We start from the raw sequence: 27,459 nt of genomic DNA, 5'->3' as shown, positions 1-27,459 counted from the left end.
TTTGCAAATAGGGAAATATTTATTATCTGGCTCGGGAGAAAAAATTTACTGGTCCTTGTTCTACAATTCTAAAGTTCCAAAATTCTGTAGCATTAGGAACTTATCAATCTAAGAATATATACATTTCAATATTGCATACTTCTATTAAGTTGAGGTATATGAAATCAACTGTGTCCAACCATATCTTATCTATAAGAACATCAAATTCATAAGGGTTAGCTTATGAGTTTACTAATTTGTATACCTAATGATTCATAATTCTCTCATTCCTAAGATGCCCTGGCTTGAAGATTCTAAGGTCTTACACATCAGAGTTCTAAGATGCTATCATTCTAAATGCTAGAATGTTGTGGGTCTGAACTCTGACTAGTCATATGTGTTGAAGATGTTGCACTAGAAGAGGGAAAGTCATGAAAGCTAATAAGCAGACATAGAAGAGTTTAGCTAGTCAAGTAACTTTTACAAAGATACAGATTAGTAGTACCTTGTGAGGAAAATGGGTAAAACACAGATAAGGGATGACAATGTTTGTGTTCTCACCATCCCCAAAATAAGGCATAATTGAGATATGACCCAAAGAAAATGAGAGACAAATGAGACCAGTTGTTCATGTATTGCTCTTGGTTTCTACTCTTTATGGTTTTGCTTTTTATGACCATGATATGATGATGAGAAGAGCCACATGTGAATAAAAACAGAACTAGAAATGGAGCTTGAACCTAGGGAAAGATCTTCAAAGGAACTGAAAATAGGGTGGGAACAAAGAATAGCAACTTAGACTGTACTCAACAGGCTATGTGGGTTCCAGGCATGCCTACTGCCCAACATGGTGGCCACATGAGGCTACTGAGCACTTCATATGTGATCAGTGCAACCAAGGGATTGAATTTTAAATCCTATTTTACTTTATTCAACTTAAATTTAAATAGCCCTATGAGGCTGGTAGCTGCCACCCTGAATAACACCATCCAAGGGTATATGTCTACATTATCATGAGATGGAAAATAATCTGGGGAAACCACTATGTTCCATCTGTTCTGTCTGCTGAAATCATCACTCCAAGGGAGTCAACTGGAGAGACTCTAAGCTAAGAGCCATTGGGTCTTACATTTCCATACCCAATGTTTCTAAGCTTCTAAGATTCTGAAGTGTTACTGTTACATGTTCTAAAGACCCAAAGGGCAGAGGTGCCTAGGAAACTCTATTAATGGATACTGACAGCCACCAAAAGCACCTGGTTTAAGAGTGAACTCTCAGTTTTTCATATCAAATATGTCACAGAGTCACTCAACAGGCAGCAAAAGCACCTACTGGGAATATTTTGGAGCCCACACTGTAAGCATCCAGAAGAAAGTGACACCTAGGCACAGGAAGTAGCATAGTTGAGGAAAATCACAGAGCAGTAAAACAATGAAATCAGTAATTCAGAGGCAGAAATCATAACTAACGTACATAACAAACTGTATGTGAAGATCTGTGTGGGAGGAAGTTCTGGCTCTTACCTTGCTCGGCCTAAGTCTCCTCCCATCTAATAGTCACCATAAAATATCTACATTAGGTCCCCTCCTGAGCATGAAAGTCACCTGAGGCTCTTGTTACAGTCACAGCTGTGACTCAAAAGCACAGGAAAGAGCCTGAAAATTTTATAGCCAAGAATGCTGGTCTATGTATATATTTGAAAAGCAAAGTCCTAAGCCACAGGGAATTTGGAAGAATTCAGTGTCAGGAAGCATAAAATATACTTAGGTCTGACATAAATAATAAACTATTACATAAGTAATCATTAACAACAGCAATAAATAAATATAAGCTATACATGCATGACCCAACTTAAAATCAGCCTCCAGCTGACATCCATAATAGAAACAAACCATAGTCACAAATCAAGATTCTGCTTATTCTTTTCTTATGAAGAACAATCATTTTTCCCTTGTTCCAGGTAAGTGAATCTTAATTACTGGGAATCACCAGATAAAAGTCTGAATTGTCCTCAGAATACTGTCTGGAAATCATACCAGTTAAAATGCAATCCTAATTATTACATTGGTTACACTGTGTCCTTGACTTGCAGACACAAAGTTTTGAAGGTTCGCACAGCAATAAACTACAACATAAATGACTCCAAAGAGGGGAGGGCATAAGAAAAGTCTCAATGTGTGCACTTGGGACTTTCCAACTGGGTCTGTGCCCTTCGTGATGAAGATGGAATACATTGAGCCAGCAAAGGCGTCTTGGTCTGAGAGGGCACTGGCAGAAACCAAAAGCAACAGGACCATCCTTGAAAATTCAGAGCTGCTAGACTTTCAAATGAGCTACACAAAGATGTGCATCACTAAACTGTAACAATGGCGGAGACCAGCAGGAAAGCAGACAGCCTTCTTTGTTCAGTTTTACTCCCTTGTTTTTCAGCAGGGTGAGGGCACGGGTACTTGGGACAGTTATAATTTATCAAACACTTAATATGTGAAAGACATTCTTTTAATCTTCTGCCTTCCTTATGAGCTGTTTTAGAAATGAGATATCTGAGACTCCGAGAGGACAGGTGATTGGCCCAGTACACAGTCTGAAAGAGCTAGAGCCAGATTTAGATCTAGCTCTGTAGAGAAAGAGCAGGCAAACTACGGCTGATGGAACAAATCCAATCTACCACCTGTTTTTGTAAATAAAGTTTTATTGGAATATAACCAGGCCATTCATTTGTGTACTGTCCATGGTTGCTTTTGTGCTACAATGGCAGAGTTGAATAGTTCTGGCAGGGATGGCATGGCCCACAAAATCTTAAGATACTTGCTGGCTGGTCCTTTATAGAAAATATTTGTTGACCCTTGGGATAGAGCATCCTGTTGCTACCGGAACCGAACCTCAGCAGGCTTTCAGGAAGAGGTGAAAACCATATTACGTTCTTTCCTTTGTTTGCTGACAAGTGACATCAGTCGTTTTTTATGCTCATCCACCAAGCAATTAACTCACAAAAGCAGGAGCCTGAAGGATTCCCCCTGAGTGTTTGTTTATAAGACTTTCTCCAGCAGGAAGCTCTGTCTCTAACCCTGTGCCAAACTTAAATAACAACATGGACCATGACCGTGTCATCTCCCACTGAAAGCAAACAGGAAACCCAGATCCGCCACCCAGCTGGGTGGATGTTAGCTGCGGACAGCTGCAAATTGCCTGAACAAGGACAGATGTAGCTTGTTTTTGCCTTTCTTTTTCCATTTGAAAACTTTGCAAGGGGGGAAGATGAGAATGCTGTTAGGGAAATGAATGTGTTGATTCTTATTATCTAAGCAGGCGGCAGAGGTGACATGTGGCAAGACAGGCTTCGAGTCATTTACCTGGAATGCAGCCAAGGCAGGGCTGGAGAAGGCAAGAATTCCAAAGGAGCTGATGCTCAGGACACTGAACATAAATAAGAAGCATCTGGGAACCACAGGTCATAGGGGTGGGGGCACAGCATTTGGCATGTAATTCCCAAAATTATAAAATTGGAAATGATCCACCACTGAACCACTGGCCTAGGTTTATACCTGCTTTGAAGCTCAGAGCTTACCTACACTTCTTAAAGGGGCTCTGTGGTGTTCTCTGATTTGGGTCTCACTGAGACGATGATGATGATGATGATGATGATGATGATGATGGTCTTGGTGGGGGAGACGATGGCAATATGATGATGAAGATGATAGTGATGATGATGATCTTGATGATGTGATGATGATGATGATGATGATGATGATGATGATGATGATGATAGTCACGGTAGTGAGAGTAACAGTTTTCATGTTGGTGTTGGCAGTGGTGATGAGGAGGAGAAGGAAGAGGATGATAATGATTGTGATGCTGCTGCTGATAACAGTGGGTTTGCTTTGTGTCAGACACTGAGATAAGCATTTAAACACACTGTCTCATTAAATCTTTCCTGTAATGTTGTGAAGGAGCTGCAGTGACTCTGCCCACTTTATAAGACAAGAGACAGCCAAGAAGGCAAGAACCTGACCACAGTCACACAGTAAGGCACTAGGAGAACTGAAAGGGAGCCTCCTGGCCTCCAGTCCTGTGCTCTGTCAAGCTTTTCTCTCCACTGGTAATTTTAAGCCTACTGTGTGTTAAGCAATGTCCTAGGGGAAAGGAAAGAAAGTTTTGGGTTTTTTTCAGTAAAATGATGAATAGTAACTATTTTAGACTTTGTGGGCCAAATGGTCTCTGTCACAAACACATCTGCCACTGCAGCATGAAAGTAGCCATATGCAGCATGTCAATGATTGTGAGTATGTTCCAATAAAACTTTATTTACAAAAAAGCAGAAGGTCAGGCAGATCTGACCATGCATTTATCAAGCTGTGTTTTATAGTGCTGCCTCAGGGGTCAGGGTGGGAGAGTAGGTAAGACCCAATGGGGAGCTGTGCTTTTAATTACCACAGATCTGCACCAGCTATGGATTTAAAGGAGATGTAGAGCGCCGGAGATTTAGCTCAGTGGTTCTGTTGCCTGCCTCACAAGCCCAAGGACCCGAGTTCGATCCCTGGTACCAAAAAATAAATAAATGAATAAATAAATAAATAAATAAATAAAGGAGATGTAGAGAGCAGCTATGCTTATCACTATAACACCAAGTACAAAGTCACAGACAAACAAAGCAGTAGTGAGTTCTGCTGTTCTGTTGCACAGCAAGATGGCTACAGTAAGTGTACTATTTCAAAATAAATAAAAGAGAATTTTAAATGTTCTCACCATACAAAAAAACAAGTCTTAGAAGTGATGAATATGCTAATTAGCCTGATTTGATCATTCCACAAGGTATACAGGTACTGATTGGTCATTTGAGTTCCTAAATTCCTCAGGGTCTGAAACCAAAGGCCATTAGACTTCATCATGACATGAACTGATCAATTCCTTTTGCATAAATCAACTTGAATTTTGTTAGCCACTTACAACTAAGAGAGCCATAATTTGACAAATTCACTCATCCTTTCCCGATTCCATACATTTCCAATTTCAAAACAATCAATTCTCCCAGTAAGACCACTTTTGCTTTCCCATTACTTAATCTACCATTAAGTTCTTAGGAGCCTTCTTCTTGCTATTTAAGCTCAGCAAAAGAAATACCACCAGAAAGAGAAGAATTACCCTTCCAAATAAATTATTATTTGGAAATGAATTCAAGACTTCAAGAGTCTGACTTTGGAGCCCTTGCATTTCCTTGGGACCAGTATCTCCTAAAGATGTTGAATGGTATCAATGCTGGTTCTTCTACTATGAAAACTAAACTTCATAGGCCTCCTTGACATGCAATTAAGGGAAGCATAACCTCATCTAAACGATTTGAATTGGATTTATTTGAGTAATTGAATGTACACCTGCAGTATTCAATCAATACCCCCTCTTTCTTTTTTAAGTAATTAACATTGTGGAGTTAAGTTACTCTAATTTCTAACAAGCCTGAAATGACAAAAGTTCAATTGATGAAGTCTCAGGGGATAAGATTAGTATCTGCTCCTCTGTTTGCCAACTTGAAATGCAGTGCATTATTTTTAATTGGTATTAGCAACCTTAAATTCTGATTAATTGTGGAAAGCCTATTTCCAATGCAAAAACAAAGCCACAAGCCAAGGAGTAATAGACCCAATTATTCCCAGGTATGCTTTTGGTAATAGATTTTTATTATCAGGATATCTCATCTCAGAGGCAGATGCAAAGAAACTCATTTCATTAGACGACAGCACCTTCTGAATTAAGATGAGCATATTCAGCATTTGGGATAAAGGTAGAGCGGAAAACTCAATTTCAGAAACATGCTTGGGGCTGGTGATAACAGGTCCTAAGTCCCTTCTAGGACCAACTTTCTTTGGGACAGAAAACTTTGTGGTGGCCAGGGCAAGCAATCCAGAAATGGTGGCAAGAAGTAGATGAGTGACATAAGTACCCACAGGGGGCTCTGCTGGCTCTCTGAGCAAGTGGAAGGCCTTTAAGGATAGAGAGCTGACGTAGTCTGTGAACATGGAGTTTGTAAACATGCTGGGCAATTTTAGATCATGCTAAGATAACGGGACAGTAATTAGGAGAGCTATCTCCCCGTCAGGAGAGCAATAAAATGTGTTATTTACACCCAGCTTGTGGGCCTAAATGCCCTCCATATGGAATGACTTTTTAAATACTTCACTTCCCAGCCAAAGTAATTCAACTTTATGTGCTCAAGTTCAGAACTATTTGCAGAAGGGAAATACTCAGAGCTTTTCAAAATGAACCTCTTTAATGCTGGGTTGGGTGAATGCTCATGCGAAGGATCCTGTTCCGATCTAGAGGTTGGAAACACAGGTCTTTGGGTGTAAAAACCAAAGTAAAGAAGTTAAAATAACTCAAAAACTAAAAAGAATCTGGCTTTTGGCTTTCCCTGATTCTTACTACATATAACCAGACTCTCAGAAAACAAGAAAAAGTAGATAAAAGATGGAGGAGCCAATATGTCTTTAGGGACAATAGTGAGACAAGCAAAGTAATATGCATGGCATGAATTAGTTGCTTTAGTCTTTTTGAGTAGATATGATGGTACCCATTTTACACACAACATTAAAGAACTTGCTCCACAGGACAAACTTCTGATGGGGAAGTAATTTTACTTTAAGAATGACAATCAGTGAGTGATGAGATTTGATAGAAGGGTATTCTGTGTCCAAACTTTCTTTCCACTCCACCATTTCCTTCCACCTAGGAAATGGGTACCTCACTCCAAGGAGACCCCAAGTCATTGAGTAGCTAAAAGTGGCTCCAATGGACTCGCAAGAGCTAATACATTGTTAAGAATTTTGCAAGCTTGTTATCAAACATGGTTATTAAAAATTAAGTGATATAAACTGACAAATCAATTATATTGAAAACAAAGGTAATACATACTCATATCCTTCTTAATTATTTAACTAACATTTTGCTATTACCTCTGTTATTGGAATTATTTGTGTCTGTTCTACCTATATGGTGGAAATGATATCTAATGGTGTGCTACTGCGCCTGGCTTCCCAACTCTGCATCCAGTGACATATCAGCCTGGGTGGGAGAATTTACACCACAGAAATTGGCAAAGACTATAAATCAGGATTCTGCTTGCCCTGGAAAGCAGGTGTTAAACACTTATCAGCACATCTCTGCTCCCAGCTCTTTTCCTGGTGATCTGATGGATAATCTCAGATCCAAAGTCACCTTTCACTAGCATCAGTGAAGGGTTTTCTCCTTAAAGGGAAATAAACCAGTGCAGAAGAGGGACAAGACCCTCAGAGCATCCTCTCATTTCCTTTAGACCTCACATTCTTTTCATTTTTCCCCTCTGAAAGTGGAAAATATACCCCAAAGTAATACCAAATAAATAATTCATAGGCCATATATAATTGATGTTGGATTTAACAGAAGTAGAGCCGTAAGTGGTTGTCTATTAAGTATTTATGACCTCGCCCGGGCAGCTGACAAGCCAGACTCAGTGTGGAGATCACACCCATGCTCCCATGTTTTATTTAAACACTATTAAAAGTACACAGTCTGCGGCAAAGCTTTCAATCCCACTCAGAATTAGATTCTGCTGTGAAGTTGCCTCTGGGTCTTGGAAAGGTTAGGAGCAGGTTTGGCTGGAAGCATTACTGTGTTTTCTGTGTGTGTAAGGAGTCAAGTTCCCTACTTCTCCCATTCTGGACCCTTCTCCCCATGTCAGGTGGCCTGGGGTACATCACCTCACCTCCTCAAGCCTCAGTTTAATTATCTTTAAAATGGGGAATACCATAGGCTTTACCTTAAAGAGTAGATCAGATGAGTGGTTCTTAGTGAGGGAGTGATCCTGTCCCCCTGGGCACATTTGGGAGTATCTAGAGATATGTTTGATTATGATGACTAGGGTAGGAGTACTATTTGCATCTAGCAAGCAGAGGCTAAGGATGCTGCTAAATATTTTACCATGAAAGCATAGTCCCCACCACAGAGAATTATCTGACCCAGGGTTTCAATAATGCCAAGATTGAGAACCCTTGAATACAGAATCCAAAGTAATATTAATTTCTGTGATATTTGAAAAGTACTTGAATGAGTGAATACTTTGAGCAGGGAAGACTGGAGTTCAAATTCTAACACCACTGCTTACTAGAAATATGACTTTGGAGAAACTGCTTCATCTCTCTGGCTCTTACTACATGGGTAAAATGAGGATGATTACTTCAAAGGGTGAGAACTCATGTAAAATACTTGACCCACAGCCCAGTAGGTAGTAAGTGGTAAGCGAATACCAGCTCTTGTTATCACCTGCATCAACCATCAGGGACATGTATGGGACATGATGTGGGGTGGGTAGACTCCTAATGAAGTCTGAGAAGGGGAATGTCAGAGAATCCAAGAAATGTAAGAGAGAGGGAGAAGTAAAACAGAGTAACATCTAGTAAGTGCCAGTGTTTGACACTTTCATGTATCTTGTCTCATTTAATCCTCACAGCCAAGGGGAAAGACAGCTTGTTACACTTACTCTTTTACAGGTAATGAAACTGAGATTCCACACTATTAACTTCGTTCTCTGAGGTCCCAGACTCCAAGTTTGGTGTTCTGTCTACCATCCTATAGTGGGTTGAATAGTGTCCTTTACAATCCATATTCACATAGGACCTCAGAATGTGACCTTTTTGGAAATAGGGTCCAATAGCTGGTGTCCTTATAAGAAAGGAGAGGACACTCAGGGACTGACAGAAAAGAAGAAGAAGAAGGAGGAGGAGGAGGAGGAGGAGGAGGAGGAGGAGGAGGAGGAGGAGAAGGAGAAGGAGAAGGAGAAGGAAGAAGAAGGAGAAGGAGAAGAAGGAGGAGGAGGAGGAGGAGGAGGAGGAGGAGGAGGAGGAGGAGGAGAGAAGAAGAAGAAGAAGAAGAAGAAGAAGAAGAAGAAGAAGAAGAAGAAGAAGAAGAAGAAGAAGAAGAAGAAGAAGAAGAAGAAGAAGAAGAAGAAAAGCACAGATAGAGAAGAGAAAAATGCAGTCTGAGTAGAGGGGCGAGATTGGAGTGATCCAGCCACCAGCTAAGGAACACCTGGAGCCATCAAGACTTGGGAGACAAAGGAATGATTCTTCCTAGAGTCTTCAGAGGGAGGCAGTCCTGAGGTGCCATGAATCAGACTTCCAACCTCCCAACCTGGGACACAATAAATCTTATTTTTAGACATCCAGTTTTAGGTAATTTGTTACAGCACCCATAGGAGATTAATACATACTATCTTCTGACACAAATCAAAACAATTCTGTGAGGGATGGAAGGAGGAGAGAGAGGACAAGCAAGCTAGGGAAGGAAAGAGCAATGTAATTTGTAACTGGCATGAGGTGAGGGATCTGCAGTGAGAACAAAGGAAGAGGAGGAAGAAAGGACAGAGTGAAAAGTCTGTTTGAATACCTACATCCAGTTTATCTCTGACTTTCTGGAGAACTGGTGGTTGACTGGTTCAGAAATGTCCAGCACACAGCAGGAATTCACTAGACACTTGCTGATGCAAGTGTGAGACAGCGTCTTAGTTTTTTGCTGCTGTAACAGAATATCTGGAACTGGGTAGATTATAATGAACAGAAATGTATTTGGCTCATGGTTCTGGAGGCTGAGAAGTCCAAGTGCATAGGGCCAGTGTCTGAAGAGGCCTTTTGGCAGCATTGTCCCATTGTGGAAGGTGGGGGGGGGGCAACAGAGCAAGAGAGCAAGAGGGACTATGTTCATTTTATAATAAACTACTTTTGCAGTAATGAATCCACTCCCATGAAAAGTCCATGAATCCATTCTTGCCCTGATCACTTCTTACTGTTTCCCAGCTCCCTACACTGTTGCACCAGAGATAAAGTTTCCAACACACAAACATCAGAGGACACACTGAAACCACAGCAGAAGACAAGGATGAACTGGACAACCAATCCCTCAAAGCTGCCTCATTATGTAAGATGCTCATACTCTGTAACACTTCACTTTTTACATTATTTGGCTGTGTAATTTTGGATTGCTTCCCAATATTACAATATTATTTTCTTTTAAGAGAACAGAAAGAAAACTCTTTCCCCTCACATGAAGATCAAAATCCCTGGTCCTTCCATATCTGCATCTGTCATAACATCAGAACAGGGCTGGGTACACATAGGATCCATACTTGTGGATCTGAAAGTTCTCATTTTTAAGACATACTTTTTGAAAACAAAAGATATACTTTTTGAGCTGTTCTCTTCAGAGATAAAATTTCAAACTGTTGAGGAAAATATTCAACAGACAAGTGCTGGGCATCTACCCTATGCCTGACCTTAAACTGGAAGCTAGAGGCAAATAAAACTCACTCTCTTTCTCAGGGATCTCTGTCTAGGCAGATGAGAAGATGAGTGAATTCTGATAACCGGGTGACACATGTATCCTTGGGGTGAGTTTAGGGGGGTATGGGAACACAAAGGAAATGCTTAATCTGACTTCTGATCTGAATTTTGAAGGCAGAATAGGTAGGAGGCAAAACCAAGAGAACAAAGGTGGTGAGTCAAGGAATAATGCAACACTGGGTCCTCAACATTGCTTTCAGGCACTAGCAGAATATGCAGGTGACAAGAAGCAGACATCCAGAGAAAAATCTACAGAGGCCATAATTCAGAAGCCCAAAGGCCATAGGAAGGAGTATGGACTTTGTTCTGAAGCCAAGGCAGGGCCACAGGAGATTTCCTAGCAGAGAAGTAACACAATGAGATATATTCCTTCTAGAAAGATCTTCTCCTGGGAGGAGAAGTAGAGACAAGTGAGAACTTGAAGTGAGATGAGAAGCCCAAACTGCAGGGGATGCTGTTAGACAAAGACAAGAAGCAAGGATGGGATGGGAGGAACAAATTTGAAGAAGACATAAAGAGGGTAGAATCAACAGGCCTCACCATCATATTGAGAGAGCAAGGCAGAATCTGACCATTGTGGCTTCTAACCAAATACTCTGAGGATGAGCAGAAGCACTGCCCAGGTTTTCCAAGCCCAGGTAAATGTGTGAACTGTGAACCAGGTACCTGCCTCAGCAAAAGCTGACACAGAGGGTCTAGCAACAGGGATGAAGAAACCAGGAATACCTGACTGACGGCAGGCAGAAGGCAGGCCTTCCTCTCACCATGAAGATTCTCAAGTGCCCTAGATTCCCCCCTTGTGTGCCTGGTTTACCCTGGGCTCTATAACTACTGAAAAACAACAGGATATATTCATGGATGAGCTGTCTCATCATTCCAGTGACAAATGGACTTGAATGATTTAGAGCTAGAATATTCTTTTCTCTATAATGGCTCCTGGAGTCGCCAGGAATAGTACATTTACTAAAATTAATGGCAAAACTTCATTTTTCTCTTTTCCAGGAAGCAAAGTTCCATTGGTAGGGTAACTGATCCTGATCTGGATGTGCCAGTGAGCCAGCTGGGGTATAAATCATCCACATGCAACAACTCACAGCCCTTTAAACCAACACCAACAGTGACAAATGGTGCAGGCTGGGGACAGGCAGAAAGGAATGAAGACGGGAGATCCATCAACTTCCTTCTTGCATCTCCCAGAGGGCCACAGCCTCCTTCTGCCTCCCACAGTGAAGCCGTATCTCAGCGAGGTCATGTTGAAAAGGCAGCAGGATGGCACTGTGACAGCTCTAGTGTTGGACACACAAGGTCGCCAATCTCAGCTCTGCCACCCCTGTCCCTGCAGCCCTGGGCAACCTCGCACCTCTGCCCGCCTTACAGTTCCCTGCAGATGGTGATGGTCCCTGTCAGCATTAAGCATTAAAGATGACAACATCTGCCCTTGGACTGAGCACAGAACAATGCAATGTTTGAGGGAATAAATGAGTGAATGAATGAATGAATGAATATATGTGGGCATGCATGCTTGGACTGCAGAGTTGGGAAACTCCTATCCCTTTCAGGGAAATTTGAATTTTAAAAATGCAAGACAAAGAGGATAATCTTTTACCCTAGGAAATGGATTTTCAGTAGTGACAGTGGGCATGGGAGAAAGAATTGATGCCAATTGGCTAAGAATGCCCCAAATCACAGTGCTTGGCTGCCAGTTTGGCCCGCGAAAGCTCTGACCTCTCATCCTGAAGAAAACTCTGTATTTGTATAAAATACACTAGCAATGACCAGAGTTCTATTTTCCCATGGAATCATACATTTCCCACAAGTCCTGCTCCTCGGTAGAGAACCAGCACTTACCACCAACCTTGACCCATAGTAAAAACTACAGATACAACGTGTGTGTGTTACAGGTGGGATCCAAAACCTCCCACAGAGGTTCACTGTGTGGAATGCCGTTCCCAGGCTTGGGGGATTGACTGGATTATCAGGGCTCCAACCTCATTAGTGGATTAATCCACTGACAGATTCATAATGTGATGGCATTTTGGGAGGCAATGGAAACAGAAGGTGAGGCCTGGCTGAAGAGGATGGATCATGGGAGACTGTATCTGTTCCCTGGTCCCTTCCTCTCATGCCACCTCACCCTCTCTGCCCAAAGACACGGGACATTGCTGAGGGCAAATAGGTTGGTGAGTGTGGGACATCCAGTGCTAGGAAGAGGCTCATGGCCTGGCATTGTTCCTTCGAGCCTTGTTCTCCCCCCAGAAGCACCAAGGGAACCCCAAATGTGCTGCATGCCTTCACAATACCAGCCAGGTGGGAACATACCCTCCACTCTGGGAGTGAATTCCAGGGTGGCTTCCCATGAAATAGGTCCACTGGGACCTTCGAATAAAACTTTGTTTGGAAAGGAACTCTTTGTAGAGAGAACTAAAATAAGGACCTCAAGATGAGTTCCACCTCAATTTAGGGTGGCTCCTAAATCCAATGCCAGTTACCCTTCTAAGCAAAAGACAGAAGAGTATTTGAGACACACATACTCAGAGAAGAAGGGAAGATGGAGGCAGAGACTGGAGCCATGCTGCCATAAGCCAGAAATGCCTGCAGCCATCAGGAGCTGAAGGAGGCAAGGAATGGGTTAGAGCCTTGGAGTAAGACTGCTCTGCCAACTCCTTGTCTTCAGAACCCTGATCTTCATGGCTGTGCGACAACACATCTATGCTATCCAGTCTATGGCCACTCATTGTGGCACCCATGGGAAACCAATCATAGACAAACAAAATAAAAAGACAAGGTTAGCCTAGACAATCTTATACAGATTCTTACAATGAGAAAAAAAAGATGCCCTAACTTCAGCATACATGCAAGCTTTGTGTGTTATGTACTGTTTCATATTATTTCTACTGTGAATCACATGGGTGGCAGTACACAGTCCCACGTCATTTCACTGCACTTTTCTTTATTGCTATTCACAGATATTACACTAGCTGCAAACTGAAGGTTTGTGATGACTTTGTGTGGGGCATCTTATCAGTCCATGTTTCCAACAACTCAGATGACCTTTAGCATTCATTTGCAATCAAGTATTTTTAAATTAAACCATGTACATTGTTTGTTAAATACACAATGTTGTCGCACATTTAATATACTATAATACAGTGAAACATAACTTTTAAATTCAGTGGGACACCAAAAAAATCTGTCTGACTCTCTTCGTTGTAATAGTCACTTTATTGCAGTGGTATGAATCCAAATCCAGAACATCTTCAAGATGAGCCTGAACAATCTTTTTGGCACTTTAAGGCCTTTAAAAATCTGAATATGACTCCAGGAATGCAGCAAGGGAAAAGAAAATAGGGAAAGAGGGAAGTCAGAGAGGAAGGAAGAAAGGAAAACAGAAAGTGAGGGAGAGAGAAAAGCACTATTTGATATAGCCAGAGTGCCTGTGTGTCTGGCCAGTTGAAGAAGATGTCAGAGGAAAAAGGCTGGGATGTCTTCTCTCCTCCCAGTCAGAGCCTGAAGGCTCGGCAGCATGAGAAGCAGGCTGTCAGTGAGGAAGTCAGCCTGTCAACCGGAGGACAGAACTTTTGTCTCTCCCAGGGCCAGGGTAGAGGAGCTGGCAGCCAGGGGACCTGAACTTTGCCTGGGAACCTCAGTCTCTGCCTGGCACCTCTCCAGCCTTCTGTCATGCTGAAGAAGAGCCAGGCACCCGGATTGTCCAGGGAAAAGCTAATGGGGTGACTGTGGCTACGGGATACAGTGGCCCTCAAAAGCTATTTGCCACAGGAGGACAAGTTGATGCAACCTGTTGCAATGACTGTACTTTAGAGGCCTCTGGGCCAACCCTGGCATGCTACACATTGTGAAGGCCCTATGGTACAGGGCAAAGGAGACTTCAGAGGCCTCACAGGTCACAGATTCAGAAATCTGGAGCCTTGGGATATCTGCAATCTCTGAAGGAAGCTGTTCTTAGAATGTAGCATAAGAAACAAAGTTTAAAATGTTCCTCAGACCACACCACAGGCAAGGCACAATTTAGTGGCTAAAATCAGACTACAGAGTTGGGCAGACCTGTGTTTAAATTCATAGTCATGTGTGCCCCTGGGCAAGTGAATGCATCACTCTGAGCCTCAGTTAGGCAAGTCAACCTCCCCGTGCCTCAGTTTCCTCATCTTCACAATGAACAACATAAGAGCAGCAACCTCACAGTTCTGATAGGAAGACTTAAACAAAAAATGTTTCACCCAGAACTTGACACACAGGAAACCTTTAATACACAGTGGCTTTTACCCTTATCATTTTTCTCTTTCATGTTTGTTGTTACTGTTAATAGGCCAGAAATAGTTCCACATTTACCACACGTGCCTTAGACTAGATATCTCACTTCTTTGAGGGCTCAGTTTCCTCATCCGTAAGCTGGGAGTAAAAATTCTTATTTGCAGAGTTGTGATGGAGATTCTAGGACAGGACGATGCTAAGACTGTGCAAGGCAGACATTCAGTACACATCGGTTCCCTCCTTTTTGCATGAGGGTTCCCTGCCCTTGGAATGGAATGTAAGTCAGGAGAAGTCTGAGGTCTAAAATATCCACATGCTCAGCACCCAGGCAGCAGCAGTGAATGCCCCTGGTCCACTTTGCTCCCAGTGCTGGATGTGCAGCCCATGACCTTGTCGTTGCACAGCCCAATTCCCTCAGGTTTCTCCCTGCATCTTGCCCATGCCACAGCCCCAACAGGCAAGACATTGAGTTTCCCATTCAGAAGTCCTCCCCTGGGCTGTGCTGAGGGCTCCATCACAGCCCAGACCTGCAATCACTAAAAGCCAGCTTGGGGACAGGACTCACCAGCTCCATGCACCGCCGGCTGGCCTCTGCCTCGCGCTGCAGCAGCTCCTCCATGTCTACTTTCAGCTCCTCCAGGCGCCGCTGGTAATACTGGCTGCTCTCTCTCTGCTGGGACTCTGATGCCACTGCCTGTGACAGCTCCTCACCCATCTTAATCAGGCTGTCCCGAAGCCGGATCACCAGGACCTGCAAGGGGTGGAGCACATCCCTGAGAGGCCAGCCAGGGTCCAGGAAGAGAATCCTCTGCTGAGTCTCTGCATGTTTGCATACAGTAATTGGGCTAAAAATTCCAATTCCTGCTATCAAAATGAATTGACTTTGAAGATAGAAAAAAAAAAATGCTAACTGCTACTTTAAGAGGCAGTAGAATACGAGAACCCTAACTCAAGATACTCTGGGTTCAAATCCCACCTCTACCTCTTCCTGGCTGTGTGACCTTGAGCAGTTAGTAAACCTTCCTGAGATAAAGATGATGATTGGATCTGTGTGCAGCAAGGATACTGCCCAGGCCTACCCAATATGCTAGAGGACTTGGTGGATAAAGGCTGGGAATTGTTAATATTTACAGCAACCCCATCCATCCTGAGGTCTGGCAGATACACTGTGCCCAAGAGAAAGAACTATGCTGGGGGTTAGAACTACTTTGCAGTGTGATTTTGGTTTCTAGATTTATAAAGTGAGTGGCTTTGATCAGATCACCTGTCATGAGCCTCAGTCCTAATAGTTTATGGTATTTTTCCTATTAAGGGAACAAAAATCCACGAGGACACAATGAAACAACAGAGAGAAGGTGCACTGGGCATCACAGTGCTAAAGAAAGAAAACCCAAGGGCTGTTCTGCAGAATTCATTAGGCCACCAACAGGCCTAGAACCAATCGACCCTGATGCACAAACACTCCAGTGTTGACAGAAGAGAGGCCCGCATGAATATTTCAAGTCTGTGCTAACTCTGAGCTCCTGTCTAGAGCCATGGACAAGGGAAGAAGCAGACTACAGATCAGACACTGAGTAATATCCTAAAGGCAGGCTTACTCTTCGGGTCCTCTTCCCCTTCCAAAGGGAGTCGAGCATCAATTTCAAAACACAGCAAAGGGGCAGGAGGAAGAAGAGTGATTCACAAACCGTGTCCTCAAGGTACCCTATCTCTCTACCCCAGGGACCTGGGGTTCAGTGAATTCAAATAATGGTGGCAGAGAGGAAAGTTGTAGATAGACTATTTCAATTTCATGTTATATTAATTTTCCTTTCTTCTCTGAAAGTCACTTGACCCCTCTGAGGTCACTTTTGTCCTTTATTAGATGAGGCCTGTCCTACCTAACCTCCAGGGCTTTATTCAACATCAAGTGGATGGCCTGATGGGAGAGGCTCTTGATAATTTGACTTTGACAATAGCAATGTATTCTGTAAATGTCCCATGACCTTGGCCAGCAAAGCTGAAGAGGTGAATAAACACCTGGGATCCCAGTGCAAGGTCAAGTGTAAATGTAATCAGTGAAGCCTAACTCACCCCATCAAGGGCTTATCTGTCCTTCAGGGTCCAGCATTAAAGGCTTCTTCTCCTGGAAACCTTTCTACCTCCTCAGCCTCAGAAGGACCTCTGTCCTCTGAACCCCACAGCCTCCTCTTCGGACTGTGGGTATTTGTGCACATCCTCATCAGAGCTCTATGCATTATGCATTTATCTTCCAGGCACCTGACATAGGGTTTAGCACACACGAGGTGAAAAACAAATTTCTGTTCAAAATGAGTGCTGGGCAACTAAGTGGATGAGTGGAGGGGTGGAGATGGGAAGAACTGGACAAAGGATTGGCAAACAGAGGGGTCTGGGTCTGAATAAAAGAGAAGAAAAAAATGGAGGGAGTGTGGAGGAGGAAAAATGGAAGGGGAGATAGACTCATGGAGTAATGACTGATGGTGGATGAGGTGAACAGAGATGGATGGATGAATGGATAGGCTGTTTGTGGAATGTGCAGTGGAAACAGGAAGAAAGGAAAGGGGAAGGGAGGAGAGGAAGAACAGGAGATAGATGTGCACTCTTTTTCCTCAAAAAGCATTTGAGTTGACAGATGGTGGGTGGAAGGCTGGATAGAGCTGAAAGCAAGCCTCCCGCTCCAGGCCCAAGCCAGGTTTAGATGCCACTGAGTACCTCTAATCTCTTAATCTGCACTTTCTGGAACTCTGTCTTGTTCTCCAGGTCACAGATGACTGCCTCCTGCCTGCTGACAATAGCCCGGTCCACGGTGGACTGCTCCAGGTACTCGATGCGCATCTGAGCCACCTGCAGCTGAGGGCACACAGAGAAGAGTCCCAGGACAGAGGCACACACAGGTCCCAGCCCCAAGGCCCACTCACATTGTCTCCTTCTCTGCTCAAGTACTACACACTGAATGTCTGCACATGAGAACTTCTGGGGCCCCAACTGAGGATCCCACTGGACTCTCACACTGGATGCCACTCCTGGTGGCAGGTGCTTAGAGGTGATGTTTCCTATGCCTTCTGAATCCAAAGGGGCTTTTACTCATCATTTCTCTTACCTCTGTCCCTGCTGTGATAAAAGAGCAAAGCTAACCTGTGAGCAGCAAAGGTCCAGCAGCAAAAGCCACAGGCCAGGGTGACTCAGGAGCCAAGCACAGGACCTGCCCACTGCTTGGCAGCTAGACCAGCTTGGGTATGCAGGCTCTCTTCCCTTAGCCTCAGATCCTTGTTTCCACTGTGTGGACTGAAGGAGTTCAGCTCCTGGCACATCATGAACACCCAACAACGGCCAGTGCTGCTATTATTTTTGTCATGCTTGTTGCTGCTCAGTTTCCATGGATATTTGTGTGAGAATTAGTCACTCTGACAGTCACTCTAAGCATGCACATATGACAGTTCTAGAAGGACTTATATAATACGAGTTTACCAGGTAATGACAGAAAGCCAGGGAGATTCAGAGACATCATGACTTCAAAGCAAGATGTCCCAAAGGGCCAAGATCCTGTAGGCATAGACCAGTCCCTTCTCAGAGGGAGAAAAGCCTGCACTAGTTAGTGCTGAGTGTCATTTGCATATGGGGCAGAAACAGGCAAGAGGGACTCTCCGTGTGTGTGTGTGTGTGTGTGTGTACATATGTGTGTTCACCTTGGCACACACTAGTTATTGAGTGAGTGAGTGATAGTCCAAGGGTCCCAGGGAGCCCTTCCTTTCTTCCCCCATGGTACAGCAGCTCTGAGCATATACTTGCTCTTGAAGCTTGTGCTTTTCCTTCTTTGCTTCCTCCAGCTGCAACTGTAGCTCTTGGATCTGTCCAATGTCAGCTGCAGACTGGTGAGACAAAAAAAAAAAAATCACTGCAAGACCATAGACTTTGCTAGGATAAGAGTCCCTTCTCCCCCTCCTAAAGATGTCTATGACTCTCAGAGCTTCCATGGCGATGGCTGTACTCAAACAATACCTCTCACACCCTCCCAACCTCCTCCATCTCAGGGTTGGCTGAGTCACTTCAATTACATCAGCCTGTAGCCTGGTCCACTTCCCAGAACCTTATGATACACCTTGGAGAGCCCAGACTGAGATGGGCTGGCCACAATACAAAGGCCAAATTCCAAGGGAGAGCTGCTCTATTGCCAGGTGATGAAGTCCTAGACCTGGACACTGGCCATAGCAAGCCAAAGAACCTCTCTGTGGCCCAGTCTCCCCATCTATAAAATGGGCTGAGAATGTTTGCTCGGTCACTGTCCACAGGGTTTGTTCAGAGATTCCAGCAGGTGATGGAGAGTAAAGATCCTACAAAAAGGTAGAGCCAATGACTGAGCTTGATTATCTGTGAAGAGAAGAATTCCAAAGAACAAGATGGTCTCTCCTTTTCCTACTTTCCACATGTTTTTATTAAATTTTTATAATGGACATATGTACACATTGGTTTTATAGCTGAACAAATAAACTTCTATTTTGGACAAAAATAAGTGATTCACCAATGCAAAAGGTAACATGAGCTCTTTTGTGCTAGTCGTTACAATGGTAGTGACATCACTGAATACTTTTGTTATGAAGGTCCCTTGTTTAGCAGAAGCACCTTCAGCTGGAATCTCTGTTGGCCGTGTTGGAGTCTGGGGGCATTTACCCCAGATATCCTCTGGGGGCAATGTGGAAGGCACTCATGGTTCAGTTTGCAAGTCCCTTCTCTCCTCTGGGTGATAATGTGATAGGTCTGCCCAGTCCATGGACCCTGAACTACATGAGGTCATGAATGGAAAGGGGATGGGCAACCAACCACCACAGCATACTTGGCCCTCCTCACATATGTGTGGTCCCCCACACATAGGAAGTCTTCAGCAAATAGGGGGTGGATAGACAGAGTAATAGATGGACAGATGAATAAATGTTTAGATAATAAATGAATAAATGAGTGGAAGGATGGATGAATGAAAGGATAGATGGAAAGATGGATAGAAAATGAATAAGTGGGTAGAAGGATAGACGAATGAAAGGTTGGGTGGATAGATGATAGGTGAATGAATGAACAATGAATGAATGGGCAAGTGAGTAGATGTATGAATGAATGAAAGAATGGATGGATGGATGATGAATGAATGAGTAAATCGGTAGAAGGATGGATGAGTGAAAGGATGAATGGAAGGATAATGAATGAAGAAGTAGATGGAAGTATGGACAAATAGATGAACAGAAGGATGGATGAATGAGTGGATAGATGGATGAATAAATGGGTGGGAGGATAGATGAATGAAAGGATAAAAGGATGGATGGATAGATGAATGAAAGGATAAAAGGATGGATGGATGGATAGATAGGTAAAATGATAGGAATTGGAATAGGTGGGTAAATAGATGGATGGGTGGGTAGATAGATGGATAAATTAGTGGTCTGGTAATTTAATGGATGAATTGATGAGCAGATAGATACTGGATGGGCAAATAGATGTATGAATAAATCAAACTTTTTTTCTGGATGGAGAAGTTCTCCAGAGATGCACCCACTATCTTGAAGTGACACTCTCCTCTCTTAGGGCCACAGGAATTTCTAATTCCTATCTGTCTATATGGCGTGCATTCCTCCAAGGTCCTAAGACCAGGAAGTAGTCCAAGTACTTCACCTCTCCACATTCCTGTCACCCTACCCCCAAGAAGCCCACTCTTCACCTGGGCAATAAGGTCCTTGTGCTTCTGCATGAGGTCATTCAGGTCATCCTGGTCCTCATCGATGTGCTTCAGGAGGTCTGCCCGCTCAAACTGCAGTCGGTACAGCTGCTCATCCACCTGGCGGGAGGCAGGCCAGGAACAGGGGTGAGGTCAAAAGGTGGCAAGTAGGAGGAGACCTGGGGTCCTTGGCTATGGATGTGTGAGGTGAGTGACTATCTATGGGTAAGGCTGCAGTGGGTGACAATGCACGTGCTGCTGCTGCTGCTGCTGGTGTGTGTGTGTGCGCTAGGTGTGCATATGACTGTGAATGCAGTGGGGGGTGGATTTGTTATTCATGTAAGCCTCCTATGAGAATCCATGTAGCAAGCACATTTTAAATACACATGGCACAGATATGGAAGTGCAAACCTGTAATCTCCCTGAGAACAAGGACTTGGTTCTGCTCACAGCTGTACCCCCAGCACTAAGCACTGGGCTGGTACTATAGCAAATGCTTGATAAATGTCTGTTAGGTGGGTGGCCAAATCTGCTTGGATATTTTACCTATGAGGGCATGTGAGTCTGGTGATTTTGTATATGTGTTGGTACAGTTCTGTGTGAGTGCATGAGTGTGTGTGTGTGTGTGTGTGTGTGTGTGTGTGTGAATGTTTGTGGGCAAGTTCCTCTTAATTTAGTGCAAACAAAATTTAGGATGAAAGGACCAGGAGGAATAATGAGATAAGCTTTTATTTATAAATCTGTAGCTCTACCTAAACTTTTGGGATTTTACATAGAATATAAATTTAAGCCAGTCATGTACACCCAGACAGGAGCACTGAAACCCATACCCAATATTCTTCCATGCTATAGACACATAATGTGTGTTCATTTGTACACATTCACCGAAGAGTACAAAGTGGGCCTATAATAAATGCCTGAGTCTCTTTACTGTCTAAATGGGCCCATGAGAGACACCCTTATCTTCTTATAGGAATAAGCCTACATAGCCCAACACTAAAGACCAAGTCCTCTGATGAAGATGAGCACACAGTAGGACTACAATAGCTACCTGGGAACCACTTACAGCAGTAAGCACAGTGGGTACACAATGAGCAGTCATGTTCCCATTTAGGGTGCTGAGCAACAACAGGCTCACACTGGATGCACCCTCACAGTACTGAGCACACAGTAGGTCTACAACAGGCTCCCTTGCTTACCTTTGCAGATGGTAGTATACAGCTGACCCTCGTATATGTCCTTGACCTCTATAATGCTCAGCTCACAGTAGGATCTCTGCACAGAGTGCTGAGTGCCCAATAGGTAAGTGCTCCTGTCACTCTTATAAAGCTAAGGTATAAATGGAGGTCTATACTCCAAGGTGGCACCCAACAGGTCCACAGTGAAGGTCTATTTCTCCAAGGGGGTTCCAATTACACCCACAGTAGATACTCTATGATCAAACACAACAGGTTCAAAATAATTGCCTCTGTCTCCCTCATAGTGCTAAGCACCCTGTAGGCCCACACTAGCACCCAGAGGCCCACAACATCTAGGCCTCCATGGCTGCAGGAAGGGACAGTACCAGGCTCTTGCTCCGGGTCATGTTCTCCAGCTCACTGTGCATGCTCTCCAGGTCCAGAGTCAGTGCCTTCTGGGTCTTCAGGGCATCTTCACACTTGGCCTCGCTCTGCTTCAGCTGGACCAGGCCATGGGGGACAAAGAAAGAGCTGAGTCCCTGAGGCTGCCTCCCTGAATGTCCCCTCAGCACAGCACAGCTCACTCCTCGTGGGAAACAGGGTAATGTACCTAGTCATCAGTGGACTACCAGGGGGAACTAGTGTATTTGCATCTCAGGTGGCCAGGCTCTGTGTCCACTCAAACATCACAGGCTCTGACACACAGCTATGTCATCTGCTGCAGCACTGGTGTTCCATGGTCCCACTCGGCATGCACTGCTGACTCCCCTTACAGCCAGGCACATGACACTCTGGGAATGATTGACCTGGGCCTGCCCTCCTGAGGGGACAGGCAGGGATAGGTCGTGACCACCTCTGGGGAGCACAGGGAAGAAGGGGCACACGGTGGCAGGAATGGGATGAGAATCCCAGGAGACTTCCTGGAGGAGGCATCTCGAAGGCTGGTGGGAGCCTGCCAAGTAGAAGTTTCTTAACCAGGACTCAGGGTTAAAAGCCAGTTGATAAACCTTTGAAATGCAAAATATTCTGCAAGTGAGCATTTTCCTAGGTTCACAGCTTTTACTAGACTCTGAAAGGCTAAGAGCCACCAACTTAAATCTCTCTACCATCTTCTTTCTCTTCTTGTGCCACCTGCACAAAATGAACCTCCTATCCTGGAAAGTGGGGCCAAGATAGGCACAATTACCTCAATGAGCAGCCCTGGAAGACAGCCATGCCCCACTGGAGAACCCCCACCTGTGCACAAACCTAAGCCCAGTCTGCAGCTGGCAGCTTCTTCTTAATTCCTGAAGTCAAGAACCTCCAAAGAGAAAGCACCTTAGAAATCACCTAAGGAAACACTCAGGGCTCAGAGAAGGGCAGCACCTTGTCTGAAGCCACACAGCTGCAAAGCAGAGATATGTTTCCCTGAAGAGCACACCTTCTAAAACACCAGGCCAGTCTTCAAAAGAGTTAATACTAGGGCTGCTGCTGATAGACAAAGGAAAAAGGCTTGTGGTTTCTCTTCTGTTCTTCCTGCCCAGTCTTCCTGGTGCACACCACAAACATCCTCACTTTACAGAAGAGGAAAATGAGGCAGGGAGCTAGGAGGAGGCTAGCATGCAGATGGCACTGGGATCGCTGGTGTCTGAGGCTCTCTGACTCTGGGAGTATTCACACACTGGTGCTTTTGCCCAGCTTGCCCCGCTGCCAGGGGCCGAACACAGCTGCCTTTCTGAGCCCCTGAGAACAGTGTGCTTCTACAGGTAGGTGCAGTACAGGGCCAGGAAAGGAAGGCTTGGTGGCTCATCTCCCATGGTGACTGGGGGGGACTGAGAACAGTGAGGGAAATGATGCAAAGCATGGGGAGGTGACCAGCATAGTTAAAGGTTAATCAATGGCAGAAAAGAGATGTTAGATGTGAGGTGAGCTTCCAGCAGCTAAGTCCAGAGCCTCTGGCCAGCTGAGAAGTAGGCAGGCAGGCAGGGCAAAGCCAACCCCTCCTTGAAGTCGGGGCCTCAAAAAGGGGAAACATTTTAGCTAAGACTTAAAAGATGCAAAAGAGACAGCTTTGTACAGATTTAGGAGAAACAGGGTCCTGGGTAGAGGCAGTGACAAGTACAAAGACCCCGAGGCAGAGATAGAAATAAATGAAGTACTGTATGAAAGCAGAAAGACTGCCAGTATAGCTGGGCTACTATGCAGAGAGGGAAAGGAGAGAGAATGGGGGTCACATCAGTGAAACTTGTGGGCTAAACCACAAAGCTTAGGCCATTTATTATTAGGTTATTTATTATTTCAATCTGTATGGAAACCATGGATGGTTTCTAAATAGGTGGGTGGCACGACCTCCCTTGGCTTTACTGGGGCAAGATGGGAAACAGGGTGGCCAGGGAGGACGCTGCTGTGGTCCTCCAGGAAGAGACAATGGAAATGCTCCAACCAGGCAGAAGCAGGAAGAAATGGAAATTTCCGCACTGTGGAGTATGCACAGAAGAGAGGTGAGGCAGGGAGAAGCAGATGGTCCATTAGGGGAGCTGATGTCACATTTAACAGAGGAGGGGCGGCATGATAGAGGAGGAGGAGGAGGAGGAGGAACAGGAGGGACAGCATCACGCAGGGCCCCACTGCCCGGCCAAGAAGGCCAGGCCAGAGGCAGAAGGCAAATGAGCAAGCACAAACACAGACAGAGCATAGGAAGTCAGCCCCTACCTGCAGGGTTCTTCCTGCACTGCAGGCAACACCATTGTGACCCTACAGATCCTCAGGCCACAGGGCATGGGTGGCTCTCTCTCCAGCCTGAGTTTACAAAAGGTCAATGGAGCACCATCCAGAAGGGCTCCTTCTCCCCAGGCTGAGATGAACAGGAGCACCGTCCCTATGGACAGTGGCTCACTTTTCTCTCAGCTCCTACCAGGCCGGAGCCAGAATTAGCTTGGCCTGGGTGATTTTGGCACTTATAGCTCTGCCCATTCCTATGTCTTGGGGATCACTCCCTAGGCACTGTGCATTCTCTGCTTGCTTCAACCCTGGGATCAGTAAGGAAGCAGAGGGTCACAGAGGGGAACACTTGCCCAATGTCACACAGCTGGCCAGCCTATCTGCTCCAAGTTGAGCCCAAGTACCTAACCACTGAGCTTCTCTGCCCTCAGGAAACCCTCTGGCTGGAAAGTCAGAAAGCATGGGTAGAACAGGAGAAAGGCTTGTCCCCCAGTGAGTTGCTGCTGCAATGGATGCCACTCGGCAAGCGTCCCACAGGCCTGGAGCAGGATGGGGTCTGCAGACTGAGAGAACTCAGCCTTTGAATAAACAGACTTAGTGGGCCCAGCAATCCTCCTCTAGGAGTCCCACATCCTTCCTGGAACTTCCCAGAGGTGAAAGAGCTCGCTCCACAGGGCGGGAAAGAAAGGCAACAGGCACAGGCACTTCTAGGTGCCAGTTCTGAGGCATGTGCCTTTATCCACAAGTCACTTAAGCTTACTGGGCCTCCATGTCCTCATCTGGAAAATGGGGATGGTTACATCAAAGAATCTATCCAAGATATATGTGTAAAAACACTCTAAGTACAGAGCACAGTGCCTGCCACTGAGAAACACTACCAGATGCTGACAATCATTACTGTCACTGTTGTTGTGAGTCCCTTTCATGACCAGAAGAGCCTGGGAAGTTGATTTTTAGAAACAAAGAAAATGAAGCAGAGCCCAAAGAGGGCACAAGGCTAGGAAGATCATGAACGCTGGTAAGAACGACTTTGACGCTCTGGCTGACTCTGACAGACAGGGAGAGAGGTCGTGCAACCCAGAGGCATACAAGTCAAGGAGGTCCAGGTTTAATGGAATTCCAGCCCAAGGCCTCCACCGGGCAGGCTCAGGGATACTTCTGACAAGCCATCTTCATGCCAAGCTTTAAAAGTTTCAATTTATGACACTTTAGGGAGTAAGAAGAAATACAGGGCCATCTTGGGCTAATTCCCATTATGGATGACCTGGCGTAAGAATAACTCACTGCACATTATTTCCATATTGAGGCGTTTTGACTGATGTTTTTACGAAGTTGGCGGCATGTCACAGGAGGGCCAGCTCAGAGCCTTCTGTGGAGGAAAAACTGGCTTGACACTGCCCTGGAACCCTGGGAATACTTTGCCCAGGAGCCAGTGCTTCCTTGGAATGGGTCAATCTCCATCCCTGGCAGCCAGCCTGGCATCAAGGACCCTAGGTGATGGCTGACTTTTTGGTTTTGGGTCCCCATCACATCCCCTTGGAGGAAGTCTCTTGGGTTCATTCACAGAAGGGTGGAGATTTAGGGTGAAATTTCCACCTCTCCCCCCACCCAGCTGCAGGGCTGGCCTCACAGCAGATCCTGGACAGCACAATGGATCTGGTTTGCATTCAGAGACATCATGTTTTCCTTTCTCTTCCAAATTTCACTTGTTGCAGAATCATCATAATGGCACAAGTATGAGGGTGTGAACCCCCAAACACCTTCAATAATGGGAAGGCTCCCCTCCCTCTTGCCCATAGTCAGTCACTGTTTCCTTTGCTTGTGAAATCAGCCTCTGTCCCCAAAGCTCAAACTCTGAAGTATGGGCCCTGAAGAGGGATAAAGGGGGCCTGCAGTGCTGTCCCAGTCCCTGAGGACAAGGAGACAAGGGTCTCCATCTATGAAATGTACACACACCCACCCCAGTTCTCCCTGCACTATAGCTATGGGTTTGAACATGCTTCCCAACCTTGGGCATTAGGTAAGTATCCCTAAGCTTTGTAGCAGGGGGGTGTGGGGGGGTAATCTGCTGAGATCCTGACACTGCAGTGATTGTAGCAGAATGCTGCAGGTCCTGGAAGCCTGGAGTTCACAGGGCCAAGATGAGATTAGCACCACCTAGGATTAAATGTTGGTGGTGGGTGGTTTGCACTCTCCCATATGGCTCCTCAACTATGATGAGAGGGGACCTCGGACATCATCCAGAATTTCATGGTGGTTAGGAGCAATCCTGGGCTCAAGCAGAATTGAGTTCCTGTTCCAGATCCTTTATCTCTGATCCGGTGGCCTTGAGCAAGTTTCTCAGCCACTCTGAGCTTTGGTTTTCATCATACATAAAATGCGGGAGAAAATGTTTCTCATTCATTGAGCAGGACTGCAGGGTACAGTTGTGTAAGTTGTGGACCACACAAGTTGTGGGATGCCAAGCACATAGGTTACAAGGATGAGCTCTTACTCTGTGCCAGGTTCTGTTTTAAACACTTTGTATTTGAACCATTTCGACTCCACAGCTCTCTCAGTGACAAAAATCATTCCTGCTGCTCTAGTTGAGGAAACTGAAGACTGAAGAGGGTAAGTGACTTCTCAAAGTCATAGAAGTACTAAATGGCAGATGTATGAGATGGACCTGGGCAGTCTGATCACTGGGTTCCCACTCTGAGCCATTACACTGGGCTATCACCATAGATGCTCTGTAGCAGAAATCTACCACGGCATCTGCTCAGTCCCCTTTCCACAGCTGTTCATTCCCACACATCCAGGTGCTGCTGGTCATGCTAGCTCCTCGAAAGCCCAGAGAAGCATGAGCCCCAGCTGAGCCTAACAATGTATCCCCTCCTGCTGACTATAGTGATTTGTTCTGAGGAAAAATGAGGCTGATACAAGGACTTTTGCTGGCACGTTGGAAACAAAATTTCCTCTTTCAGAAATGATTTTAAAAGGCTGGAGTGTTGGGAATCCTCATGCTACTAATAAGGAAGTGTTTGCCTAAGAATACAAGCAGGAACTGAGCCAAGGGGTGGCAACAGACATATTTTTTTTGGTACCGGGAGTCGAACTCAGGTCCTTGCACTTGCGAGGCAGGTGGCGGAACTACTGAGCTAAATCCCCAGCAACAGACATATTTTTGATGACACAGTTGGAGCAACTAGATCCAGCCAACCCTGAAGGCACCAAAGCCTCGGAGCTTTTCTCTTTTTCTACTCAAGCCAATTTGAGCTAAACTGCTGAA

The 27,459-nt window shown here is 45.0% G+C and overlaps 1 protein-coding gene across 4 annotated transcripts in view; it reads right to left on the bottom strand.

The window, feature by feature from the left end:
* Window positions 1-27,459, bottom strand: part of Myo18b (myosin XVIIIB) — a 280,964-nt gene that overhangs the window by 66,478 nt on the left and 187,027 nt on the right. For 3 of the 4 annotated variants that reach the window (XR_015446186.1, XM_087198064.1, XM_087198065.1), the window contains exons 35-39: window positions 21,878-21,991; window positions 20,317-20,433; window positions 18,398-18,481; window positions 17,325-17,462; window positions 15,178-15,363 (exon numbers count right to left, since the gene is read on the bottom strand). Coding sequence is in view for 3 of the 4 variants with exons in the window: in XM_087198064.1 (XP_087054190.1) it covers window positions 15,178-15,363; window positions 17,325-17,462; window positions 18,398-18,481; window positions 20,317-20,433; window positions 21,878-21,991 (639 nt within the window). In the remaining variant the exon portion in view is untranslated. Of the gene's footprint in view, window positions 1-13,546; window positions 13,899-15,177; window positions 15,364-17,324; window positions 17,463-18,397; window positions 18,482-20,316; window positions 20,434-21,877; window positions 21,992-27,459 lie in introns of those variants that run through there. The other variant, XM_087198067.1, reaches the window with a different exon arrangement.

The sequence above is a fragment of the Heterocephalus glaber genome, unplaced genomic scaffold (assembly GCF_053883595.1).
Source record: "Heterocephalus glaber isolate CG9 unplaced genomic scaffold, H.glaber_assembly_v1.0 deba00001687, whole genome shotgun sequence".
NCBI classification, from domain to species: domain Eukaryota; kingdom Metazoa; phylum Chordata; class Mammalia; order Rodentia; family Bathyergidae; genus Heterocephalus; species Heterocephalus glaber.
The sequence above is the reverse complement of the archived record's forward strand: the minus strand, read 5'-3'. Positions and strand labels throughout refer to the sequence as shown.